Source organism: Hydra vulgaris, chromosome 09 (assembly GCF_038396675.1).
Source record: "Hydra vulgaris chromosome 09, alternate assembly HydraT2T_AEP".
Taxonomy (NCBI): Eukaryota; Metazoa; Cnidaria; class Hydrozoa; order Anthoathecata; family Hydridae; genus Hydra; species Hydra vulgaris.
In genome coordinates this window covers 46,564,354-46,585,210 of record NC_088928.1, presented here as the reverse complement: position 1 = coordinate 46,585,210, position 20,857 = coordinate 46,564,354, and the positions used below count along the sequence as shown (strand labels likewise).

At 26.6% G+C, this 20,857-nt stretch overlaps 1 protein-coding gene across 2 annotated transcripts in view; it reads left to right on the top strand.

Moving 5' to 3' along the window:
- The window catches only part of LOC100205360 (DNA polymerase alpha subunit B), a 35,315-nt gene extending 20,099 nt beyond the window's left edge, over positions 1-15,216 (top strand). The window contains exons 4-18 of one of the 2 annotated variants that reach the window (XR_010640878.1): positions 1,262-1,331; positions 1,657-1,772; positions 1,898-2,082; positions 2,254-2,342; positions 3,288-3,443; positions 5,765-5,827; positions 7,902-7,956; positions 11,757-11,881; positions 12,929-12,967; positions 13,124-13,197; positions 13,348-13,447; positions 13,867-13,994; positions 14,598-14,654; positions 14,814-14,940; positions 15,012-15,216. Coding sequence is in view for 1 of the 2 variants with exons in the window: in XM_065805880.1 (XP_065661952.1) it covers positions 1,262-1,331; positions 1,657-1,772; positions 1,898-2,082; positions 2,254-2,342; positions 3,288-3,443; positions 5,765-5,827; positions 7,902-7,956; positions 11,757-11,881; positions 12,929-12,967; positions 13,124-13,197; positions 13,348-13,447; positions 13,867-13,973; positions 14,598-14,654; positions 14,814-14,940; positions 15,012-15,167 (1,519 nt within the window). In the remaining variant the exon portion in view is untranslated. The remainder of the gene's footprint in view (positions 1-1,261; positions 1,332-1,656; positions 1,773-1,897; positions 2,083-2,253; positions 2,343-3,287; positions 3,444-5,764; positions 5,828-7,901; positions 7,957-11,756; positions 11,882-12,928; positions 12,968-13,123; positions 13,198-13,347; positions 13,448-13,866; positions 13,995-14,597; positions 14,655-14,813; positions 14,941-15,011) is intronic. The other variant, XM_065805880.1, reaches the window with a different exon arrangement.
- The last annotated feature ends 5,641 nt before the right edge of the window (positions 15,217-20,857 follow it).

Sequence of the window (20,857 nt, the reverse complement as noted above, 5' to 3'; positions counted from 1 at the left end):
CAATTTTTTACAAATAAAATCTTCTTAAAGAAGGTGTTGTTAACCAAAACGTCTTAAAATGTTTTTTTTTCAACTTTTGTTTAAAAATGTTAGTTTTTTGCTATAAATTTTAAAAAACTGAATGTTATTTAAAAGTTTTATTTCAATTTTTTCAATTTTCTATGAAATTTTGCTTCTTTCGAGATCCAACTTAATATACTTTTGGAGAGAAATATTTTTGGTAATATATGGTACCCACCATGTCATCAAGTGGTTTTTTTTTGAATTAAACAAAATAAAATTGTGATTTTCTTAATCAGTATTAAAATGTTGATTGATTCCTACTACAGGCCTGAAAAAGTTTTTTTTTGTCATAACCCTAATGTATACTTTATTACGCCTATTCCTATTTAAGTCAGTTAATGTATGTACACTCCTTTTGCGCCTACTCCTGTTCAAGTCAGTCAATGTATATGCACTCCACTGCGACTATGGCTGTATCAGTCAATTTATGTATGCATTGATGCACATATTCTATGAAACTTTAAAAAATAAAAGCAAATAATAAAGGTAACTATAAATAAATAACAACAATAGTTATAAAACATCAAACTAATTAGAAATAAACTTAGTAAACCAATAAATGAAACCATTATAAGGGGCCAACAGTTAACTTTCCAGCATTTGAAATAGAGGTTATTCGCAACTAGCCACCTTTGGTAAATGCCACTAAGTAACTAATAAGCAAAACTACAAAAGGGCTTCTCACAATGCTTATATAGGTCCACTGATATTCCGCTATTGAATGTTTGCCGTGTATATGTATACATTATGTTTTCAAATGTGTAAGTTATTAAAGCTAAATACATATACTAACTGGTAGAAAAACTTGAGGCATAATATCTATTGACTGATGTTAAATTTTGGTTTAAGTAAGATATAATCATGGCTATCAACAATTCTTACCACATTTAAGAAATAAGAATATTTTCACATTTTTTACCAAATGAAACATTTTTACAGTTTCCACCGAATGAAATATTTTCACAGTTTTCACAGTAATGAAAATTTTCACAGTTTCCACCTTGAGAATTATTTTCACAGTTCTCATAAAGTATTTTCTTTTTTTTTCAATTATATTTTTTCACAGTTTCTGCCTAATGAATTATTTTTACTAACAGTTGTGTAACTATTTAAGGAAAGAAGTTTTTATTTTACAAATAATAAGTTTTTGTTGTAAAATATAATGACAATAAAATTTTCCATATTTAAATTTGTGCAGAGAACCAAAGCAATATGATGATGACGATGATAATGTTATTGAAAGTTATGTTACAACACCTAAATCCAAGGTAGAAATTAACTTTTTTTTTTAGGATGAGATGTTTGTATTATGGTATTGAATGGTTGAATTAAGATATTTTTATAATATATTGTTGTAAGGATGATTTGTTATTGATGCCAGATAGTGAAGATTTTTTAGTTGAATTAAAAACTAATAAAATTGAAATAAAAACAAATTTAAATATCCATGTAGCGCATCTGCAGTATGATTTAGATTTTTCAGAATTTTATTTTAGATAAATTTTTGTAATTAAAATGTTTGGATGAACTTAATACAAATAATTTATACATATAGAAAAAAAAACTTACTTAAAACTCTATATTAACATTTAGCCCAGTAGTACTAAAAGATTGCGTAATGCACCTGATGGTTACTTACCAAATAAAAAAATTGCTTCTTTTATTTCCACGCCAGTCAATTTTTCTCCGTCATCACTATCTCCTGGCATGTGAGCTTTTTTTTATCTTATTTATAAAGTTTTTTTTTGTAAAAAGAAAGTTTTTGTATGACAAATATGTATCTTGTATAGTGCTAAGTGTTTTGTTTTTAATAAGCAATAAAAAATATATTTAGCTCAACTCCATCTGCAAAGTTTGAATCTCGTGTTGGAAAAGCTGAAGTTCTTTGCACATATGGTGCTTCTGAAAACATGGAATGGAAAGGTGTTGGAAAAGATGTAACTATTAACAATTACCCTGAATATAATGTTTGCAGTAATTACAAGCATATGTTCCAGAAAATTCAAATCAAAGCTGACAGTAAGTTAAAGTCATTGTAACTTTAAATGATGAGAAATTATTTTTGAATCTAATGCGAGTCTCTGATATTTGTGAGTTATCTGATATTTTTTTATTTCTGATATTTTTATTTTATTATTATTTTTCCTCTATTTCTTTCCTCTGAAAATTTCTCTATGTTTTTTTTTTTAGTTCTTAACGATATAATAATAACACTATCAAATCAAATGAAACAAAACCTAATGATTGATGATTTTGACAGCTTAGAAATTAAAACAGAGGTATATATAGTTTTGTTCATAATGTTATAAAAATTAAGAAACAGTTTATAGTACATCAATTACAGATTGTGGATTGCAGCACATACCAGCTTTTCTTTAATAAAATTATTGCTTGTGGAAAAACTTAAAAATATTTTTTATTTGAAAAGATTATAACTTTAAAACCTTTGTGATAAATAATTTTTTTTTTTTTAATGAAAATAAAATGTTTTCCATTGACATTGGAATTGACATGGAATTTTAACTAAAATACGTGCTAAAAAATGAAGGCATTCTATTTGTGCTATTTGATTTTTCCTATTTAAAATGATCAATCATTTAAATTTTTTAATCTCTAAGCAAAGGTTTATTATATATTGGCTATGTTGCTTTATGTTGATTTAAAAGCACTAAAGAATATAGAAGAATTGACCAAAAAATCATTTTTAAACACAAATGTACACTCTGTTAATTACGAATTTTTATATTGAAAATTTCATGGTGTATGTAATTTAACAACATCTTTAGAATCTTTTTCAAATTATATTTTTTCAACTTGCACTTTCATTTTCATGTTTTCTTGCATTTTGGTATTTTTCACATTTCAATTTTGTGCTTTGTAAAACATTTTAATATATTTTAAGAAATCAATACTATTGAATCACAATCTATACTTTTTTAATTAATAATTTAATTTAATTAATACTTTGAAGACAAATAAATCTGTATCATATGAGCTGTTCAAATTTTATTAGTATCTTCATACTGTTACAAGTGAAATGGTTATGCTCATATGAAATGATTTCACTCCAGTTCTAGTTTGGTGTATATTTAATATGTTTTTATAACTGTTATCTTTCTTTATTATATATTTTTTATTTATTTTAAAATAAATTGCGCTATTAATACATACAATATTATTAGATGCTATATTGCATTACTAAAGTTAGATAAATCTTTTTTAAGGATGTGTTACACGTAACTGGTCGTGTCTGTTGTGATTCAGTGGGTCGACTTAATTCAAAATCCATTGTTTTAGAGGGGAGTAGGGAATTTTCAACTGGAAAAAGAATGCCGATAGATTTATCAGAAGCCAAAAATTATTCATTGTTTCCTGGGCAGGTAAAATTAAATTTTCCATTTAAATTTAAAAGTTTCCATTTTTCTTTTACAATAGTATAAATAGTTAAATTTTGTGAATATTATTATTACTATTATATTATTTATGTGTATGTCTGGAAAATATTCATAAATGTATGCAGGGTGTTAACCAGGTATATATTTTTTTCTGTGTTTTTGCGATATTGGGAATATTCATTATTATTGTTTTACAAAATTAATGGTATTGTAACAAAGAAAAATCATTGAATTAGGGGAATTTTTGTGGTATATGGGGCGCTATTGGGCTGGCTTACATCCTGGTATGTTATAAATTTTTTTTACTTAGCATGTTGTGCTTTAAGGCTTTTAAAATCTAAAGATGGTTTGTAAAAATTTTTTTTAATGTATACATCTCCCCAAGGGTGAGGGATTATTACAATTAAGGTGTCATTCAAAAATAAGCTTGTTAGTAAAACTCTCCCACAGGGCTGTAAATCCTGGCTCGTGTTTGTGAACGGCTCGGTGATCGGCTCGACAAGAGCTCGTTCATGTTCGGCTTGAATGGTAAATGAGCCGGGCTTGAACAAAAAATTAGGCTTGTTTATTAAACAAGCCGAGCTTGAACATCATAGACTCGTTCATATAGGCTCGATTAAAGCTCGAATATATATATATTTATTTATCCAATGCAATGAGAGCAAGGTTTATATTTGTGAAAATGTAATTTGAACTATTAGAGTGCAGTGTTTAATAGGAATTATAATGTTTGTGAGAGTTTACATTATGTTTGAACTTTGAACATTAAGTTTGAACATTGAACTATTAGTTTTAACTTTTATTTTGAACTATTAGATTTGTGGGATCGTTTTTCATTATGTTGTTTATTTGCATATTTAATAGACTGTAGGATAGTTTATGTTGTTTGTTGATTTGGACTTGCATTATTCACAGACGAGCCTTTAACAAACAATTTTTTTTTTACTAAACGAGCTTTTAACTAACAGGTTACAATAATTATTTCGAGTTTTAAACCAGTCGAGCTCGAGCAACATGTAAAACGAGCCGAGCCCAAACAATACTAATCCTTAACGAGCCGAGCTCGAACAAAGAATCTCATGTTCAAAACAAGCTCGAGTGGAGCCTGAATACTCCTAATATGTAAACGAGCCAAGCCGAGCCCTGGCAAGCTTGGCTCGTTCAGCTCGATTTACAGGCCTACCCACAACCTTATAACTCAAGAAATAAGTGCGGCGATGTGGCAGGAATCGATCTCAATCTGCGGCAGGGATCGATCTCAGCACTCCTTGCATACATGATGGAACTCAAAATGTAAAAAAAGGTCTTAGTTAGATTATATGTATATATCAAAATAACTTAGTAATCTGTAATAATTAAGTATATATATTAAAATAATTTTAGGAGGAGCAAGGCCGTTGCATGGAGAAACAAGTTGAGTGCGGTACTACCAGGGATGTGGTGGGGTGCATGTGAGCGCTTCACCACTACACTACTGCCACATAGTTAATAAAAAATTAGGAATGCACCAATGCATTTGCATCAGCCCTGGTAACCATTGGTTGGTTGTGATTGTTTTGAGAACATTTTTATTTTTGTATTTCTATATTATATGCAAACATATAGTTATGCCATAAACATAAATGCAATGTACAAGCCTGTGTTATTTAGTCATATCTGTAACTACTAAACATTCCAAAATATTTTTTGAACTGTTTTTTAATCAGGGGCTCCCCACTTTTTATTGTCTTCTTAGAACAGCAATTTATCATTTATAGATCCTAACTATACAAACAAAAATAAAAAAATTAAGAAATGTGAATTTAAAAAAGTAAAAATTATATTGTATGTTTAATTTTTTTTTTTTTTTGCTAGATGTTTCCCTTCTTGCTAGATGTTTCTCTACTTGCTAGATGTTCCTCTTCTTGATAGATGTTTCTCTTCTTGATAGATGTTCTATTTCTTGATAGATGTTTCTCTTCTTGATAGATTTTTCTCTTCTTGATAGATGTTTCTCTTCTTGATAGATGTGTCTCTTCTTGATAGATGTTTCTCTTCTTGATAGATGTTTCTCTTCTTGATAGATGTTTCTCTTAATATTTTTATTTTGCAAAATTTACAAATTGCTTTTAAACAATTATTTTCATCAATAATAAAAAAAATTGCAGATTTGGACTTACATAACCAGATTTGGTCGCTTTGCTTATTGTTGATTTATTTTTTATTTAATTTTATTGCTATTTAAATTATAGAATATAGTTAAAAACTCATAACCTAAATATGTATCCAAGTTGTAAATATTTTCTGAAAACAATAACTTTTTTTAGATTGTTGCCATGCGTGGAAAAAATATCTCTGGTTCAAAGTTCTTGCCATCCACTATATATACTGTAGGTGAATAATATAAACTTGTTTATAAATAAATGTTATTTAAATAGATATGAGTAAGTGTTTGTGAATGAATAAATGGCATTTATTCATTCACAAACACTTATATTTAATATAAGTGTTTGTGAATGAATAAATGCCATTTATTCATTCACATAATTCATAATTTATATAAGTTAATTTGAAGATTATTTTGTTTGCTAAGCTATTTAAAGTAATAAATAGAGTAACAAAATTATTTATTGGTTAAATTTAAAATTTATAGCTCTTACTCATAGTTATGGCTTTGTGACCCTTTTGACATGCTCAATACCCTGGGATCTTTGTTCGTATTAAAGAAAATGATAATAAATTTTTTTGATTAAAACTAAATACTCAACTTTTCAAACTCAAATGTACTTAAAACTGAACTTGTTGTAGTCGAAGCTAGCTTTCTCCATTTTACTCTTTATCTCAAAGTCTTTAAGATGTCACAAGCTACAGACTTGATAATTTATTTTAAGCAAATTTGTAAGAGTTTTAGTATATGATGTCATGTAGACTTTTGACCTCTAAATATTCTTAGTTTTTTTTAAATAATTTTTTATTCTATTTTTTTACTTAATTTGTTTCTACTCTTCATATTAAATAATTTTTAAGTTTGGAATAAAGTTGGTGGTGTGTGAGTCAAAGTGGTGAAGTGGGAGTCAAAGTGGTGGGGCCAAGGGCTGTGATCACTGATGTTTAATATTATTACATGATGTAGTACAAATAGTTGTATGATGAAGTACAATCTTTATTAAGATAATTCAGATTTTAAAAAATATTTAATATTATTTAGCCATATTAAAGTATATTTTGTAAATGCATTTAATTGCATATTTGTAAATGCATTTGATTGCATATTTTTGCATATTATTTAAATTTATATAATTTTTAAATGTAAGAATATACGTATATCAAATTTATTTTTTAAAACTTATATTACTTATTTTATCTACTTGAAGTTTTTAAAGTTCCAAAAATGCAATGATCATAGGTGAAAATTGAAATACTAATACGTGTAATACTTTTTGTTTATTATTATTCATTAGGTCTTCTTGAAGCACCTTAATAAACTTTTCTACTTAGAAAAATATATAACAATTTGTCAAATATAAAGTACATAATAATTTTAAAGTAATAACTTGTTAAATTAAAGAAAAATGCTCATGATTGTTAATAATAATTGCCCTAATAAAACCTAAAATCAAAGTATGTTTAATTTTATTTAAAAATTTTTTATGGATTTAGTGAAGAATTACAAATAAATATAGTTTGCTGGTTGTGGGTAAAGAAATACTTATATTATAATTTTTTAATTTAGTATATATACTAACCCTCTTACAAATTAAATGCAATTTAAATAAATGAAACAATTTAAATAATGAAATTATTTAAATTGCATTCATTGCATTTAATTTTACAAATTAAATGCAAATGAAACAAATTTTCAAGTCTGTAGATTTGCAACTTTTATTTCGAGTCCGTAGATTTGCAACTTAATTGCAAGTTAATTTTTATTTGTTTACATTTAAGTTTAAATCAAAAAAATTAAACTCAGTTTTTTTAACATTTTCTCTGAAATGAACTCAACATGTGTTCATTTCGTGGGATTTGGTAATCCTTTTTAGTATTAAAAATGTTAATAGCATAGCAACAAATGCATGATAACATAACAGCATAATAAAAAGATTCAGAAAAGGTCAAATGTTGATAAAAGTAGCTTATTGCTTTTTATATTTAAGGATTCATGTGTCGATATATTTGCTATGTACTGCATCCTCATGTTTTAGAAACAGTTTGTTACAATATTTAGACTAAATAAAAATCAGAGATGTTTTTAAATTTAAATAGTTTTTATAATAGTTAATTCTATTTTTATTATTATTAACTATTCTTACTTTAAATTCCTAACTTTAATTTTTATTTTAACTATATTTTCTTTTTTAATATATTTTTTTAGATTTCATCATAATTTCATTGGTTTATTGTAATTATCAAGTTAATACTATCAAGTTAACACTAGTTCAATTTCAAATAAAAATTGTTTTTTAGGGGTGTCGGTTGCCTTTTTACAGTGCCATTAATAAAGTTGATACTATAAATGAAAGTAATTATTTTTTTTTTTTTTTTTTTTGTTTTTTAACTTTTTTTTGTAATTTTTAGAGATTTTTTTTCTTTATATGATTAATGCTCTCCTTATGAAATATTATAGCTGTTGATACATAATGTAGTTGTTAATACATATTATAGCTGTTGATACATTATGTAGCTGTTGATACATAATGTAGCTGTTGATACATAATGTAGCTGTTGATACATAATGTAGTTGTTAATACATAATATAGCTGTTGATACATAGTGTAGCTGTTGATACATAATGTAGCTGTTAATACATATTATAGCTGTTGATACATAATGTAGCTGTTGATACATATTGTAGCTGTTGATACATAATGTAGCTGTTAATATATAATGTAACTGTTGATACAGAATGCAACTGTTGTACATGTTAGATTCTGCATGAATGTAGCTGTGAATTATATTTATAAAATAAAATAAAAAAGATGTATTTTAAATCTAGTAAAATAGCAGTTAAGCAAATCAAATAATCTTTTAAAAAATAATATTAAGAGTATCTTATTTACATTATTATAAATAATTCAATACAGTATATAATATAAATATTATATGGTTAATAATATATATTATGTATAAAATATAGATAAAACTAAATGACTAAAATAACATAAAACCAGGTGAAACAATTTAAACTTTAAATGGAAAAAAATATATCTTGATTGTTTTTTAAAGAATTATTTAAAAAAATAAAAAGTTAAATAAATTTTTTGAAACCAAATAATGTTTTTAATAATCATCAGTATTTAAAAAGAATATAAAGTTCTCTTTAAGGCAAACTTTCATAGGTAACCATGGTAACCATGCATTAAAAAGCTAAGAAAAGGATGGGGTTCTTATTTATTCCACAAAATGGCATTGGCAATGACATAGTGACAGAGTGAATGAATGAGAGAATGGCCTAAGTGGGAACTTATTACATTGCTTTGCTTGGTTTATTTTATTTATGCTTCAATTGGAATGAACACCAATTGTGAAGTTGCATATGACTGCATATTCAATGGGTTGAATTGTATTACAGAAAGGAAACTCATTTACATTATCAATTGAATTTAAGCTGCTATATTTTGTGTCAAACAAAGTAAAGTGAATATTCATTAGCAAGCATATTATGATCCTTATTGTACCTTTTCTTTTTAAATAAGTTCACTCTGGGCACTTTGAATTAAGATAAGTTTAGATGCTAAGAGTTTTTCTTAAGATGTTTCCCATAAAAAAGAATATATCTTTAAGTTTTTGATCAAATTTATGTATAATTTAATTCTCTATCTCATGATTTATCAATTTATTTGTGTTTGAACTGAAACTCTATCTTGTTTTCCAAACACTGAAGCTAAGTAAACTGTATATAACTCTAAAACATTCTCAAATTAAGTTCAATAATTTCAATTATTTATGTTTTGAATTTTTAAAGCATTCTGTTATGCATCATAAAACATTAGATTCTATTTTGTTTTAAATTCACAAATATATTTAGCTCATACACAGTAAACATATTTTAGTTGTGTGCTGAATATTTGCTTCAATTGTTTTACTGTTTTTAAAGCCTGTGTATATAAATGTTATGAATTGAATAAAATGATTTTAAATTGAAATAATGTTATTTTTATAACTTTAATTTGTTTAAAGTTATGCTTACCTTGCCTACATGTCAAGAAAGTTAATAATAACGTGACACCTTTTCTGAATAGTGTTTTAACAATAATTTTCAAAGGAGACAAAATTACTAACATATCCATATTTTTTGTTGGTGACTGTCTAAAAAAATCCAAAACTTTTCAACAATTTTTTTAATTTGGTGGTCTTTTTCAACAAATAATTTATTGTACCGTACCGATTCTGAATACCATATTGGTTCTGAAAGTTCTAAACTAGTTTCCCCATCACACATTTTTTCACAAAAGTCTTTTCTTATAGAAAGTATCTATCACAGATGAATGCGTGGTTCATGGATTACATGTACTGAGCAGGACTTTCAGGTCTAAACTTACACATAAAACTTGTTAAAATATACAAATAAAATGTTTTTTAAAAGTGAACCCATGTTCTTCTCAATGTTAGTTGACATTTTTTGAGTCTCTATGGCATCACAATTTCCAACTATTCAAACTAACCCAAGATTAAAAATACTATTTCATTACAATAGTGTAGTTATCTATAAAACATCATTTGTTGGCAAGACTTGTCTATTCCTTGAGAGGCTTTATCTTTCACCACTGTCTAGTTCCTTACTTATGATTCATTATGAGTTTTTGTTTTTTTAAATAAGAAATTGCTAAATCCATTACTTTTGACAGATTTTGGGAAGGTTATATCCTTTATCAAAACTAGATTGGCTTATAAAAGAACTTTTGTTATTCCATCTACGGTTGTGAAACCATCCTCAGAAATTAATCTTGTGACAAGTTGCTTCTTCTATCATTAAATTTTGAAAAAATAAATTGTTATTATTAATACATTTTTTTTTTTTTTTTTTTTGAATTTATTGACTGAAAAAAGAACAGCTTTCTTTTGAGCGCTTATCAGTTAGATTCAGCAAATGTTATAACTTTAAATGATTTAACATGGGTGTAGTAGTAGGTCGTTTGCAGAATACCTTTTTTACAGAAAGATTCATCTCTGTTTCTTCTAAAATAATCCCAAACCTCCTTAGAATTTTGATTAGACGTAAATAAGCGTTTAAAATATTTTTAGTTTAGTTCAATAAATATTGCAATTGTATAAATATTACAATGACATCGTTTGTCATTTGATTATTTTTACGCATAAAAAATATTTATTTAAAAATGTTACCCAATAAAGTTTTAAGAAATTAATATACTTGTATAAATATTACCACAACTTATAAGTATCACTTGTTCTCACTTTTTTAATATTTTAACTTGTATTACATGGCGCAAGAAAAATAATTTTAACACAAACCATTAACATTTGTAAGCGACATAATTATTAACACCTTGTTATAAAATTAAAAAAATTAAAAGATTTAAAATGTTTTTTTTAAGCTTGAATTAGCATTAAACTTTAATTATAAATTAATATAAATTAAAAGTTAAAAATTAACATGAATTAAAATTTAGTTTAAAATGAATAATGATAAATAGTATTTGTCTAATTATTCAAATATTATGTGACAAATATATTCAGGTTCTAATCCTACAGCAAGTAAAACTTTGTAGACAGAAGTTTGATGCAAATAGAAGATTGGCTAGATTGGCTTTAAGGAAAGTAGGAGGACAAACTTTTGTTAAACCATTTCTACAAACTGGGGTGTTCACGTGGGAAACAAAGTTCAAATTTTTAACACCTATTCAAACATTAGAGAAATACATAAATATGATAAATTCACATTGCCGTTTTTGAAACCATGATATTTTTATTTAAGATGTAACACTGCATTGAAGATTTACTATTAGTTTGGTTTTTTAAAGGTTTTTTATGTAAATATGAATAATGAGTATTTATATAACCCCTAGAAATATTGTAATAAATTGTTTTTTTTTAATAAGAAAAAAGTTAATCAACCCTAAACAGATGTTTTAATTTTATTTTATTACAGAAATTTTCCAAGATGTGAACATTTAAAAATTCCTTGCTAGCCTCTTTTACTATTTCCACAAAATTTTTGAAATTGATATTTTTATCAAAAAATAATTGTTACATATAATTATATTTTGATATAATTATATGTAACAGTTACATATATTGTTATATTAATGTTTACCAACTATATAATTATAAAGTTGTTGTTAAACATCAATGTTTTTTCAGATTCATTTACAATATATGTTGCATGTGGACCTTTTTCTACATGCGATGAAACAACATTATCATACAATCCATTGGAAGATCTTTTGTCAGTGGTGTTAAAAGAAGCACCTGATATTCTTTTGATGGTAAGTTTTATTGTGTTGTTTATTGTTTAGAGAATATAATAAAAAATGATAAAATATAAATATCAAATAAAAAAATGTTTATATAAAGTATTAATACTTGGTTCTATACTTTAAATATACATTTGGAAAGTGTTAGACATTGACATGGCTGTTTGAATAAAAACATGCTAACATTAAGTTGATTTTTTTTTTATAAAGAGCTTTTATAAACTTTTTGCTGTGATTTTTTGCATACTAAAATGTTTAAACTATGTTAATTCGATTCATTTTTTATTTTAAAAGTCAATAAAATTTATGCTGTGCAATTGAAAGCACCCCAAAAAATTTTCTGTTATTTTCATTGAACTCGTTTAAAGCAACTGCAAGAGTTGTAATGTTAGATTAATTTCCAGTTTTTTCTTCTTGAGTTGTAATGTTAAATTTTAGGTCTTCTTAGACTAAAAGATTGCTAATAGCTTGAATTACCTGCTGTATGGTTGGAAAAACCTAGGGTTTTTTAAAAAGAAAACCAACCCTAAAAACCCAAATGGTTTTTTTTAGGGTTTTTTTTTAAAACTGATCTTAATTACAAATTTTTATTATTGTTTCTGTACTGTAATTTTTTTCAACTTTATAAACTTGTTAAACAACTTATAAGATAAGTTGATGAAATTTAAAATGCAAGTAATAACTACTTACATTTTAAATATCATCACATTAAACACAAAAAACCATATAACCCACAGCAGTATTATTTACCCGGCACAATATAGTGTGAACACAATAGTAAATCACCTAGAATGACGCAAAAAAGCTTTAAATTGATAATGCATGTGCATTTTTTGAGGGATAACTTTCAAAATCTTCAAAAAAATAGAATTTAGGGGAGCTTTACGTTTTATTTTGTGTGTTTCTGTGTGTGTGTGTGTGTGTGTGTGTGTGTGTGTGTGTGTGTGTGTGTGTCATATATATATATATATATATATATATATATATATATATATATATATATATATATATATATATATATATATATATATATATATATATATATTTCCATGATGTTAGCTTGGACCATTTGTTGATGTAAAGCAGCCTTTAATAGAGGTATTTTTGTTTTTTAATAATTAAAATCTTTTTGTTTTTTTATAATTCTATTTAAAAATTTTGATTTTGCTTTCGTTTGTAAATAAAAATAAACGTTTTATAAATTAATTTTTCTATACATAATATAGTTTCTATATATAATAAAGTTTTCTTTAGAGAGGAGATATTGATCAAACCTTTGAAGAACTCTTTCAATATTGTTATCATCAAGTTTTGGCTACTGTTAAAAAGTGACATTTAATGTTTTTAAGCTTTCTGATATTTAAAATATTTTAGTCAATAAATTAATACAATTGTTAACTATCTATATTCTCTTCCGATAGGTAAACATTTTTTTTTTTTTTTTATTGTCTGTAAAAAATTTAATTTTTTTTTTGCAGCATAAGAACCAAGGTACTATTTGTTCCCTCTCAAAGAGATGCATTTCACACTTTTGTTTATCCACAGCCTCCATTTGAAGTTGTTACGGATGGTGAGAAGGTATTTTAAATTACCATGGCACAAAATTATTTAAGTTTTTATAATATTTATAAATAAGAATTTCTTTATTATTACAAAAAACAAATTGTGGAGAATATAATTTATTTGTAAATCCTTAGATCGAAAAAGATTTCAGAGCAGAAGTAATATAAAGGATAAAATAATATAAAGAATATAAAGTTATATTTATAGGAGTATAAAGCATAAGATTTGTTTTAATAAAATCACGTGGCGTTCTATTATTAGAACCTCTTGTTTTAAATCTTTTCATAAAATGAAAAAACTTTAACAATATATTTGCATAAAATAAAATTATAGTTTTTACATATATTTAATATAAGCTATGAATTTAAAAAGTTTTTTCATAAAAAGAGTATGAAATTTTTTTTGTTAAAATTTTTTCAATGGATTTCTTGTAGATTCAAATGATGTCTGATCCATGCACTCTCATGATCAATGATGTTTGTTTTGGCATTACATCTACTGACATTTTGTTTCACTTAGGTGGAGAGGAAGTATCATCTTAGTAATTTCTTTGTTCAATCTTGTTAGTTAACTTTCTTTTTTTATGTAAAACAAGTTGTTAATAGAAATTAATCAATCATTTAAAGTATTGCACACAATTAGCCAAACTTATGAGTTTTATAAAAGCTTACAAATGTAACCATATAGGAAGTATCATTCAACATGTTTTTATCCAACTTATTTTTGTAGTTTTTAAAAAAAGTTCATGCAAAGATTCTTTGCATAAGTATTATTATGCATAATTATTAATATGCATAATATTATGTGTTATTATGCATAATTATTAATATGCATAATAATAATATGCATATTAAGTGCAAAGATTCTTTGCATAAGTGTTGGTATGCATAATAGTGATTTTTTAAAACTGCCAATAAAAATGTTCTTTAATGATCAATATAAAACCTAGAATAAACGTATAATTTGTGGTTATTATACGTATTAACCAGAATAAACGTATAATACACTTGTAATTACGTATTATCCAGAATAAAACCTAGTGTTGTTAAATAATTTCATGGTTTTTCAATCCAAATGTTATTCAAATTTGAACAATTATTTACGATGTGAATAACTAACATTAACAACGTAAGCAAGCTTTCTTTTTTTTTTTCGTTCAATGTAGCGCTGTACGATCTGACCGATTAGGAAGACTTGTTGATCATTTATTACAACAGCAGTGGTAAAGTGTTTTTACTTGTTTAAAATTTAATTTATTTTGTATATAGCATTTTTTACAAATCAAACTTTCCACCCATTTTAGTTAAATATTTAATTTTTTTTAGTTAAATATTAGTTTAGCCATTTTAGTTAAATAGTTAAAAGACAGGTTTTTTTTTAGCTATTATCCCTTGCATCCATCATCTGAAGATGTAAATTTGGATTACGAAAAATTTGAATCCTACGCCTTTATGCCAGTGACACCTGATATACTTGTTTTACCTTCCGATTTAAGATATTTTATAAAGGTAGGGATAACCTGTTATTAATTATAAAAATAAGTTTATGCAAAAACTAAAAAGCAACATGTTACATTTAGGATTTAGAAGGTTGTTTGTGCATAAATCCAGGTCGTTTAGTCAAAGGACAAACAGGTGGAACTTTTCTCAAGTTGTTAGTAAAACCACGGAAACCTCAAAATTTGAATAAATCATCAGCTGTCACTGATAGCGTTGCACAAATTGTACGAATATAACTTACGGAAATTAAAATTTATTTTTTAAAACATATAAGTTTGTGTCTTACTTTTGGATTCATTTATGCTTCTAATTATGCAGTGACGAGGTTTTTTTAACGAATAACGACTTTTAGGATATCAGTTTAATTAAATGAATTACTTTAACAGGTTTTATAATTTAATAAAGTTATTTAAAATAATAATTTATGCTCAAAAGCATTGTTTACTACAATAATACATTTCTTGCATATCTTTAACTTAGTTAATTAAATTGAAAATGATGATTTTGAGTTAGTATGAACTTTTTTGTTCGAAATTTTAAAATCTTTTTTACCATAGCCTACTTTATTTATACGGCCGAGTATTTTAAAGACCAGTTTTTTAAATCGTCATGTTTCAAAAACTTAATACATTTTGAATATTTTCAAAATTATTTTACCACTAAATTTAAAAAGTCGAAAAGAGTTATAAAAGTAGTTTAACAAATATACTAAAGCTTGTTGTGCATGTAATTTAAATTTCTTTATTTTGTTATAAAAGTAGTCAATCAAAGAATGTGCAAGCATAAAGTGATGTTGAAGGAATAGTGAGACCGCCTCTAGAAATAATTGTTAAATAAGTATGATTAGGATTGCTTTCATCAATGTTGACACAAAATGATCCATATATATCCAGTAATATGAGCACCTACTTTCTGGTGCAAGTGTCATTATTTCTGGAGTACAATGAGCTTTATCGATATCAAGAAGAAAGTTTTAGAAATCTGTTAAATTATTTTCTGACTCGAGAGGCACTTTCAAACTACCATCAAAGTTAACACTTTCTTTAACTATACTTTTAATTTTTAATATTTTTTCAGAAATAGTGACATCTTTTAAACCATTCAAAAATCTTCCCCAGCTCATTGGTCTATATTGTCCAAATCTCCTCACTAATGGGTTACTTTGAAATCTCACAGTTAAAATGAAGTGATATCCATCATTAAGTAAGGATTGTTCATAAAGTACGTACACATCAATTTCGACCGGCGTGACTGTTAAGTGTTCTTAAAATGCTGCTACTGTTTGAGCACTTGAAGTAAACTGATGTGATTGCTAAGTTTCAATCCAATGTGCCATAATGTCCCTAAGAATTTCAGGTTTTTTATCTCCAGAAATGACTGCATTACCTAAAATATTACATGTTGAATATTGACATCTAGAATTCGATAAAACCCACCAATTGTTAAATAATATTAGAAAATCTACACTACTTTTAAGATTAGGAAAATATGTGAATTACTGCAGATGCAGTTTCATCGAAAGTTGCAAGTGCTAAAGAAACATTTTGTTTAAAATTGCCAGATGTATTCTTTTCATTATTATTTTCGGTGCTTTACGCAAACCACCATCAAGATCGAGGTCTTTTTCATAAATATTGTGGAAGGCGCCCCATTTAATTTCTCCCCGACATACAATTATGGGATCTTTAAATTTATTAAACTTAAAGTCTGGAAGTAAAATTCCTTATACAATTTAACAAGTAATTATGTTTTTAATAAGATGTGCAACATCAAAATAAAGGTAAATTTTTTTTATATTTGAAATAAAAAACATATCTTCGGCTTGTTGATTCAATGCACAATGGATTTTTTTATGTCACTGCGCAGTGATTAGGAATAACTTAAAATTAGGCCAAAATTAATCTTTTTGAAAGTATTTATTTAAAATAGCTGGAAACTTGCTCTATGAAATAAAATAGGTAGACAAGGAAAGAAGACAAAAAATAAATGTAAAAAAATGTAATCAAAAAGTAAATTTTAAAGTAATTCATTTTTTCAATCTAAATCCTGTCCTCAATAACTAAATAAAGTTGATGTTTAGTAAACTTTATATTCATTTTATACCAAAGTGAAAGAAAAATGATATTGACTTTTGCATGCATGCATGCATATATATATATATATATATATATATATATATATATATATATATATATATATATATATATATATATATATATATATATATATTTTTTGTTCACATTAAAAAGTTTTGTTCAGAAATGTCAAGAAAAATTTTCAATACATAAAAATTAAAGGTAATTTACGTCGTATTAACTTTTACGTCGCTAGTTTTTTTATAAAATGAGTTTTTTAAAACCACATTATTTCATAATGGGGCAAGTTGGGCCAGCTAACTTTTTTAGTTTCTTATAAAATGATACAAACTCGATTTAAAAAAATAATTAGCTTCGCGAAGGAAGTCTAAGGTAAAAAGTCCTAGCTCCATAAAAATCAGTTTAAACTCGTTAAAATTAGTATTCATATCGACTGGACTAAATTGACTAAAAATCTAGTCGAAAGTTGAAATTAGTCGACAAAGAAAAAACGAATAGTGGATTTAATCGACTATAGACTTTCTACTATAGGCTAAATCGACTTTAAGTCGATTTAGTCAAGTGAATCTTAAAACCTTTTTATGTTTTTATTCGATTTAACTTTTGAATCTTTTTTGTTTTGTTTTTTCGTTTAAAAACATGCATAAAGTGCATACCATGGGTATACTGGCAAAAGTGTTGGTCAACAAACGCGAAACATTATCCTAACAGAACGTGCTAAAAAAATTGTATTATTTGTCGTCGGCAGTGTACATAGTGAATTTTAGGAAGTGTGACATCTCTAGTTATAACTATTACTTATTTTTTGTTTACTCTTAAAAAGTTTTACCAAACTGGTGTGAAGACAGTTTTTGTCTAATTGGTAATAAGACCGTAAGGACTTTTGGGAGCACCTTAATCACTACATAAAAAAAGGAAAACAATTATACCTATTTAAACAATCGGTAATGTATTTCATTGTTTTTTTGACTCGATGCTTTTGATTTTCATATATACTTTCATACAGGGCCGCTTCAAGCTGGCTCGGCCCCCTAGGGCAAAATTAAGTTGCGAAACTTCAAAATCAAAATGTTTTCTATACAATCAAATTGTAATTATGATTGTAAAAACTTTGATATATTGCAAGTATTTAAGGGAGTCCCTCAATCATTGGGGTCTAGGAATACATTGTTCAGTTGTCGGAGCGGCCGTTCTCTGATATTTTTTATTTTTATTTTATATATATTTACACTTTTGCCGATAAAAAAAAATTTACAATCGTAACTTATAAAAAAATAATTACATGACCGGGGCTAGAAGAAGACAAATTTAGTCTTCTTCTAGCCCCGATCATTAAGCCCCAAAAAATTGTATTGATTTACTACATAAACATTTAAATGATATGATGTTAAAAAATAGGGAACGAAAATGAATTACTTTATTATTTTTATGAAATTTTATTTCAAAAAAATAAATTTATGCCATAGTTGGACTAAATCGACTTTTAGTCGACTAAGTCGATTTTTTAAATGCATTAGTCGATTTTAGTCGACATTAGAAAATTTATTAGTCGACAGTCGAATTATTTAATAGTCGTAACAACACTAGTTAAAATTCCATTTTTTAAATGCATTTCTTACAAGATGTATAAATACTTATTTCAAATATTTTCATAAATTAAGATAAAATTATCTAATATCTTTGTATATTCTGTTTTTGTTTATTCTACATTGTTAATAGTTATTAAATCAATTGTACTTTTATGTTATATATACACGTTTGATATATTTTATATGGTTCTGGCGACAAGATCTTTAGGATCTTCTTTCAGATACCAAATTTATATATTGTTATATAGTTATATTACAATTAATAATTGTAAACTTAAAAAAAAAATAAAAGTATATAATGAAAATTAAAATGAAAGGTTTTGTATTTATGGAGAAAATAAGGATTTAGTAATGATAAAATTTGAATGATTAAAAAAAAAGCTGTTTTCGGTCACTTTCAAACATAAATTAACGATTAAAGCTATTGTTTTAGTACTTATATTTTTATATCGTTAGAATCATAAATAGAAAATAGATAGTTAATAACATTATTTATATTGCTGTACTCAAAAAACTGTCTTTTGGCCAAATTTTAAGTGTTTCCACTGTGGATTGGATTAATTTGTAAAACAAATTTAAACCTAAAAAATTAAATTTATCAATTATCAAAATAGAAAAGGTTAAACTTGTAAGACTAAAGTAAAATTAGAAACTTGTATCACGGTATCGTAAAACGTCTTTTTAGAATTTGAAAAAATCCTCCAAGCTAAAACTTTGTGCTTACAGTGCGCAGAATTGCGGCCGTGGCGCAGTGTTTGTGTGGCCGTGGCGCAGTGTTTAGAACGCTTGCTTTCTAAGCAGGAGATCCAGGTTCGAAACAAGCTCTGGATATATTTTCACGTTACTGTAAGGAAGGAGGCGTGAACTTCCTGGTTAAATGCACTTCCGCGGTGCTCTGTAACAAGACCGTTAGGACTTCTTAGGGCACCTAAAACAAAAAAAAATTAAAAAAATAAAAATAGTTTCTATGTAAATATAGAGTTACTGATCAACTTACCATACCTACAATCAGGGCCGTCTCTAGGAGGGGACAACCGGGGCAAGCTGCCCCGGGCGCCTTGACCTATGGGGCGCCGCGGAAATCTTTTTTTAGCGATCTTCATAACTTCATAAAGTATATTTACAATTTAAAACCTTGGGCGCCCAACATTTAAGTAAAGTGACAAAACACATTCTTTTCATTCTCGAAGTTTCATTCTCGAAGTTTTTCACAGTCTTGTGAATCAAACATTGGAGAGAGTGCATCACAGAAATAAATCCAATACCTTTCCTGAAGAAAAATAAAGAATATCCTAAAACCAAAAAACATAATTTCTCAAATGAACTTGAATATAGGGTAGCAAGATATGATGAACAAGTAAGAGGAAACGGCTTATATACTCTCCAGAAACTGCCTTCCTTGTCAACTGTTTGACCCAACTCATAATTTGTAAAAATAGAAGGCTTCGACAACTTAAAAAAGTTCTCAGAGCAAGCCTAAAAGAGACATCTCCATCTCATTTCAGTTGTTCTAAGAAATGGATTGAAGCAAAAATTAGGTTAAAAAATAAACCAGCTGTCAATCAAGGTATTATCCAACAAGTTAACAATGAAACCGAACAGTGGAGAAGCATTCTTAAGAAAATAGTGTCAATAATTATGTACTTGGCGGACATAATATTGCATTCCGTGTAAGCTCATTAAAACTGTACACCTAAAATAATGGGAACTTTCTTGGCTTTATCCAATTACTTGGTCATTTTTAGTTCAATTTTGATGGAGAAATTGAAGATGGAGAAAGACGTTTACAAATGCTAAGTTTCAATACTTAAAACCAATTCATAAACCTCTTACCTTCGCATGTAAAAGAAGTTGTTCCGAGGTAAAGTGTCAAAACCATTTTTCATTTATTATGGGTTCCACTCCAGACCTTAGTCACAAAAATCAAACTTCTCTAACCATTCGCTATGTTCATGAAGAAAATGAAGCAATAGTCATCTTGCAAAAAAGTTCATTGGATATTCAGTGGGTGAAGACTCGACTGGTAAAGCTCATTCTAACCTTTTAATTGAAGTAATAAAGTCTTATAGGTTAGACCTAATAAATTGTAGAGGTTAAGGCTATGACATCGGGTCTAATATGGTTGCAATTCAAAAAGGTGTTTAAACTCGAATTTCAGCAGAATACCCACAAGCCTCATTTACATCTTGTGGTTGCCACAGCTTGAATGTAGTTATATTAGACGGAGCTAAATCATTTAAT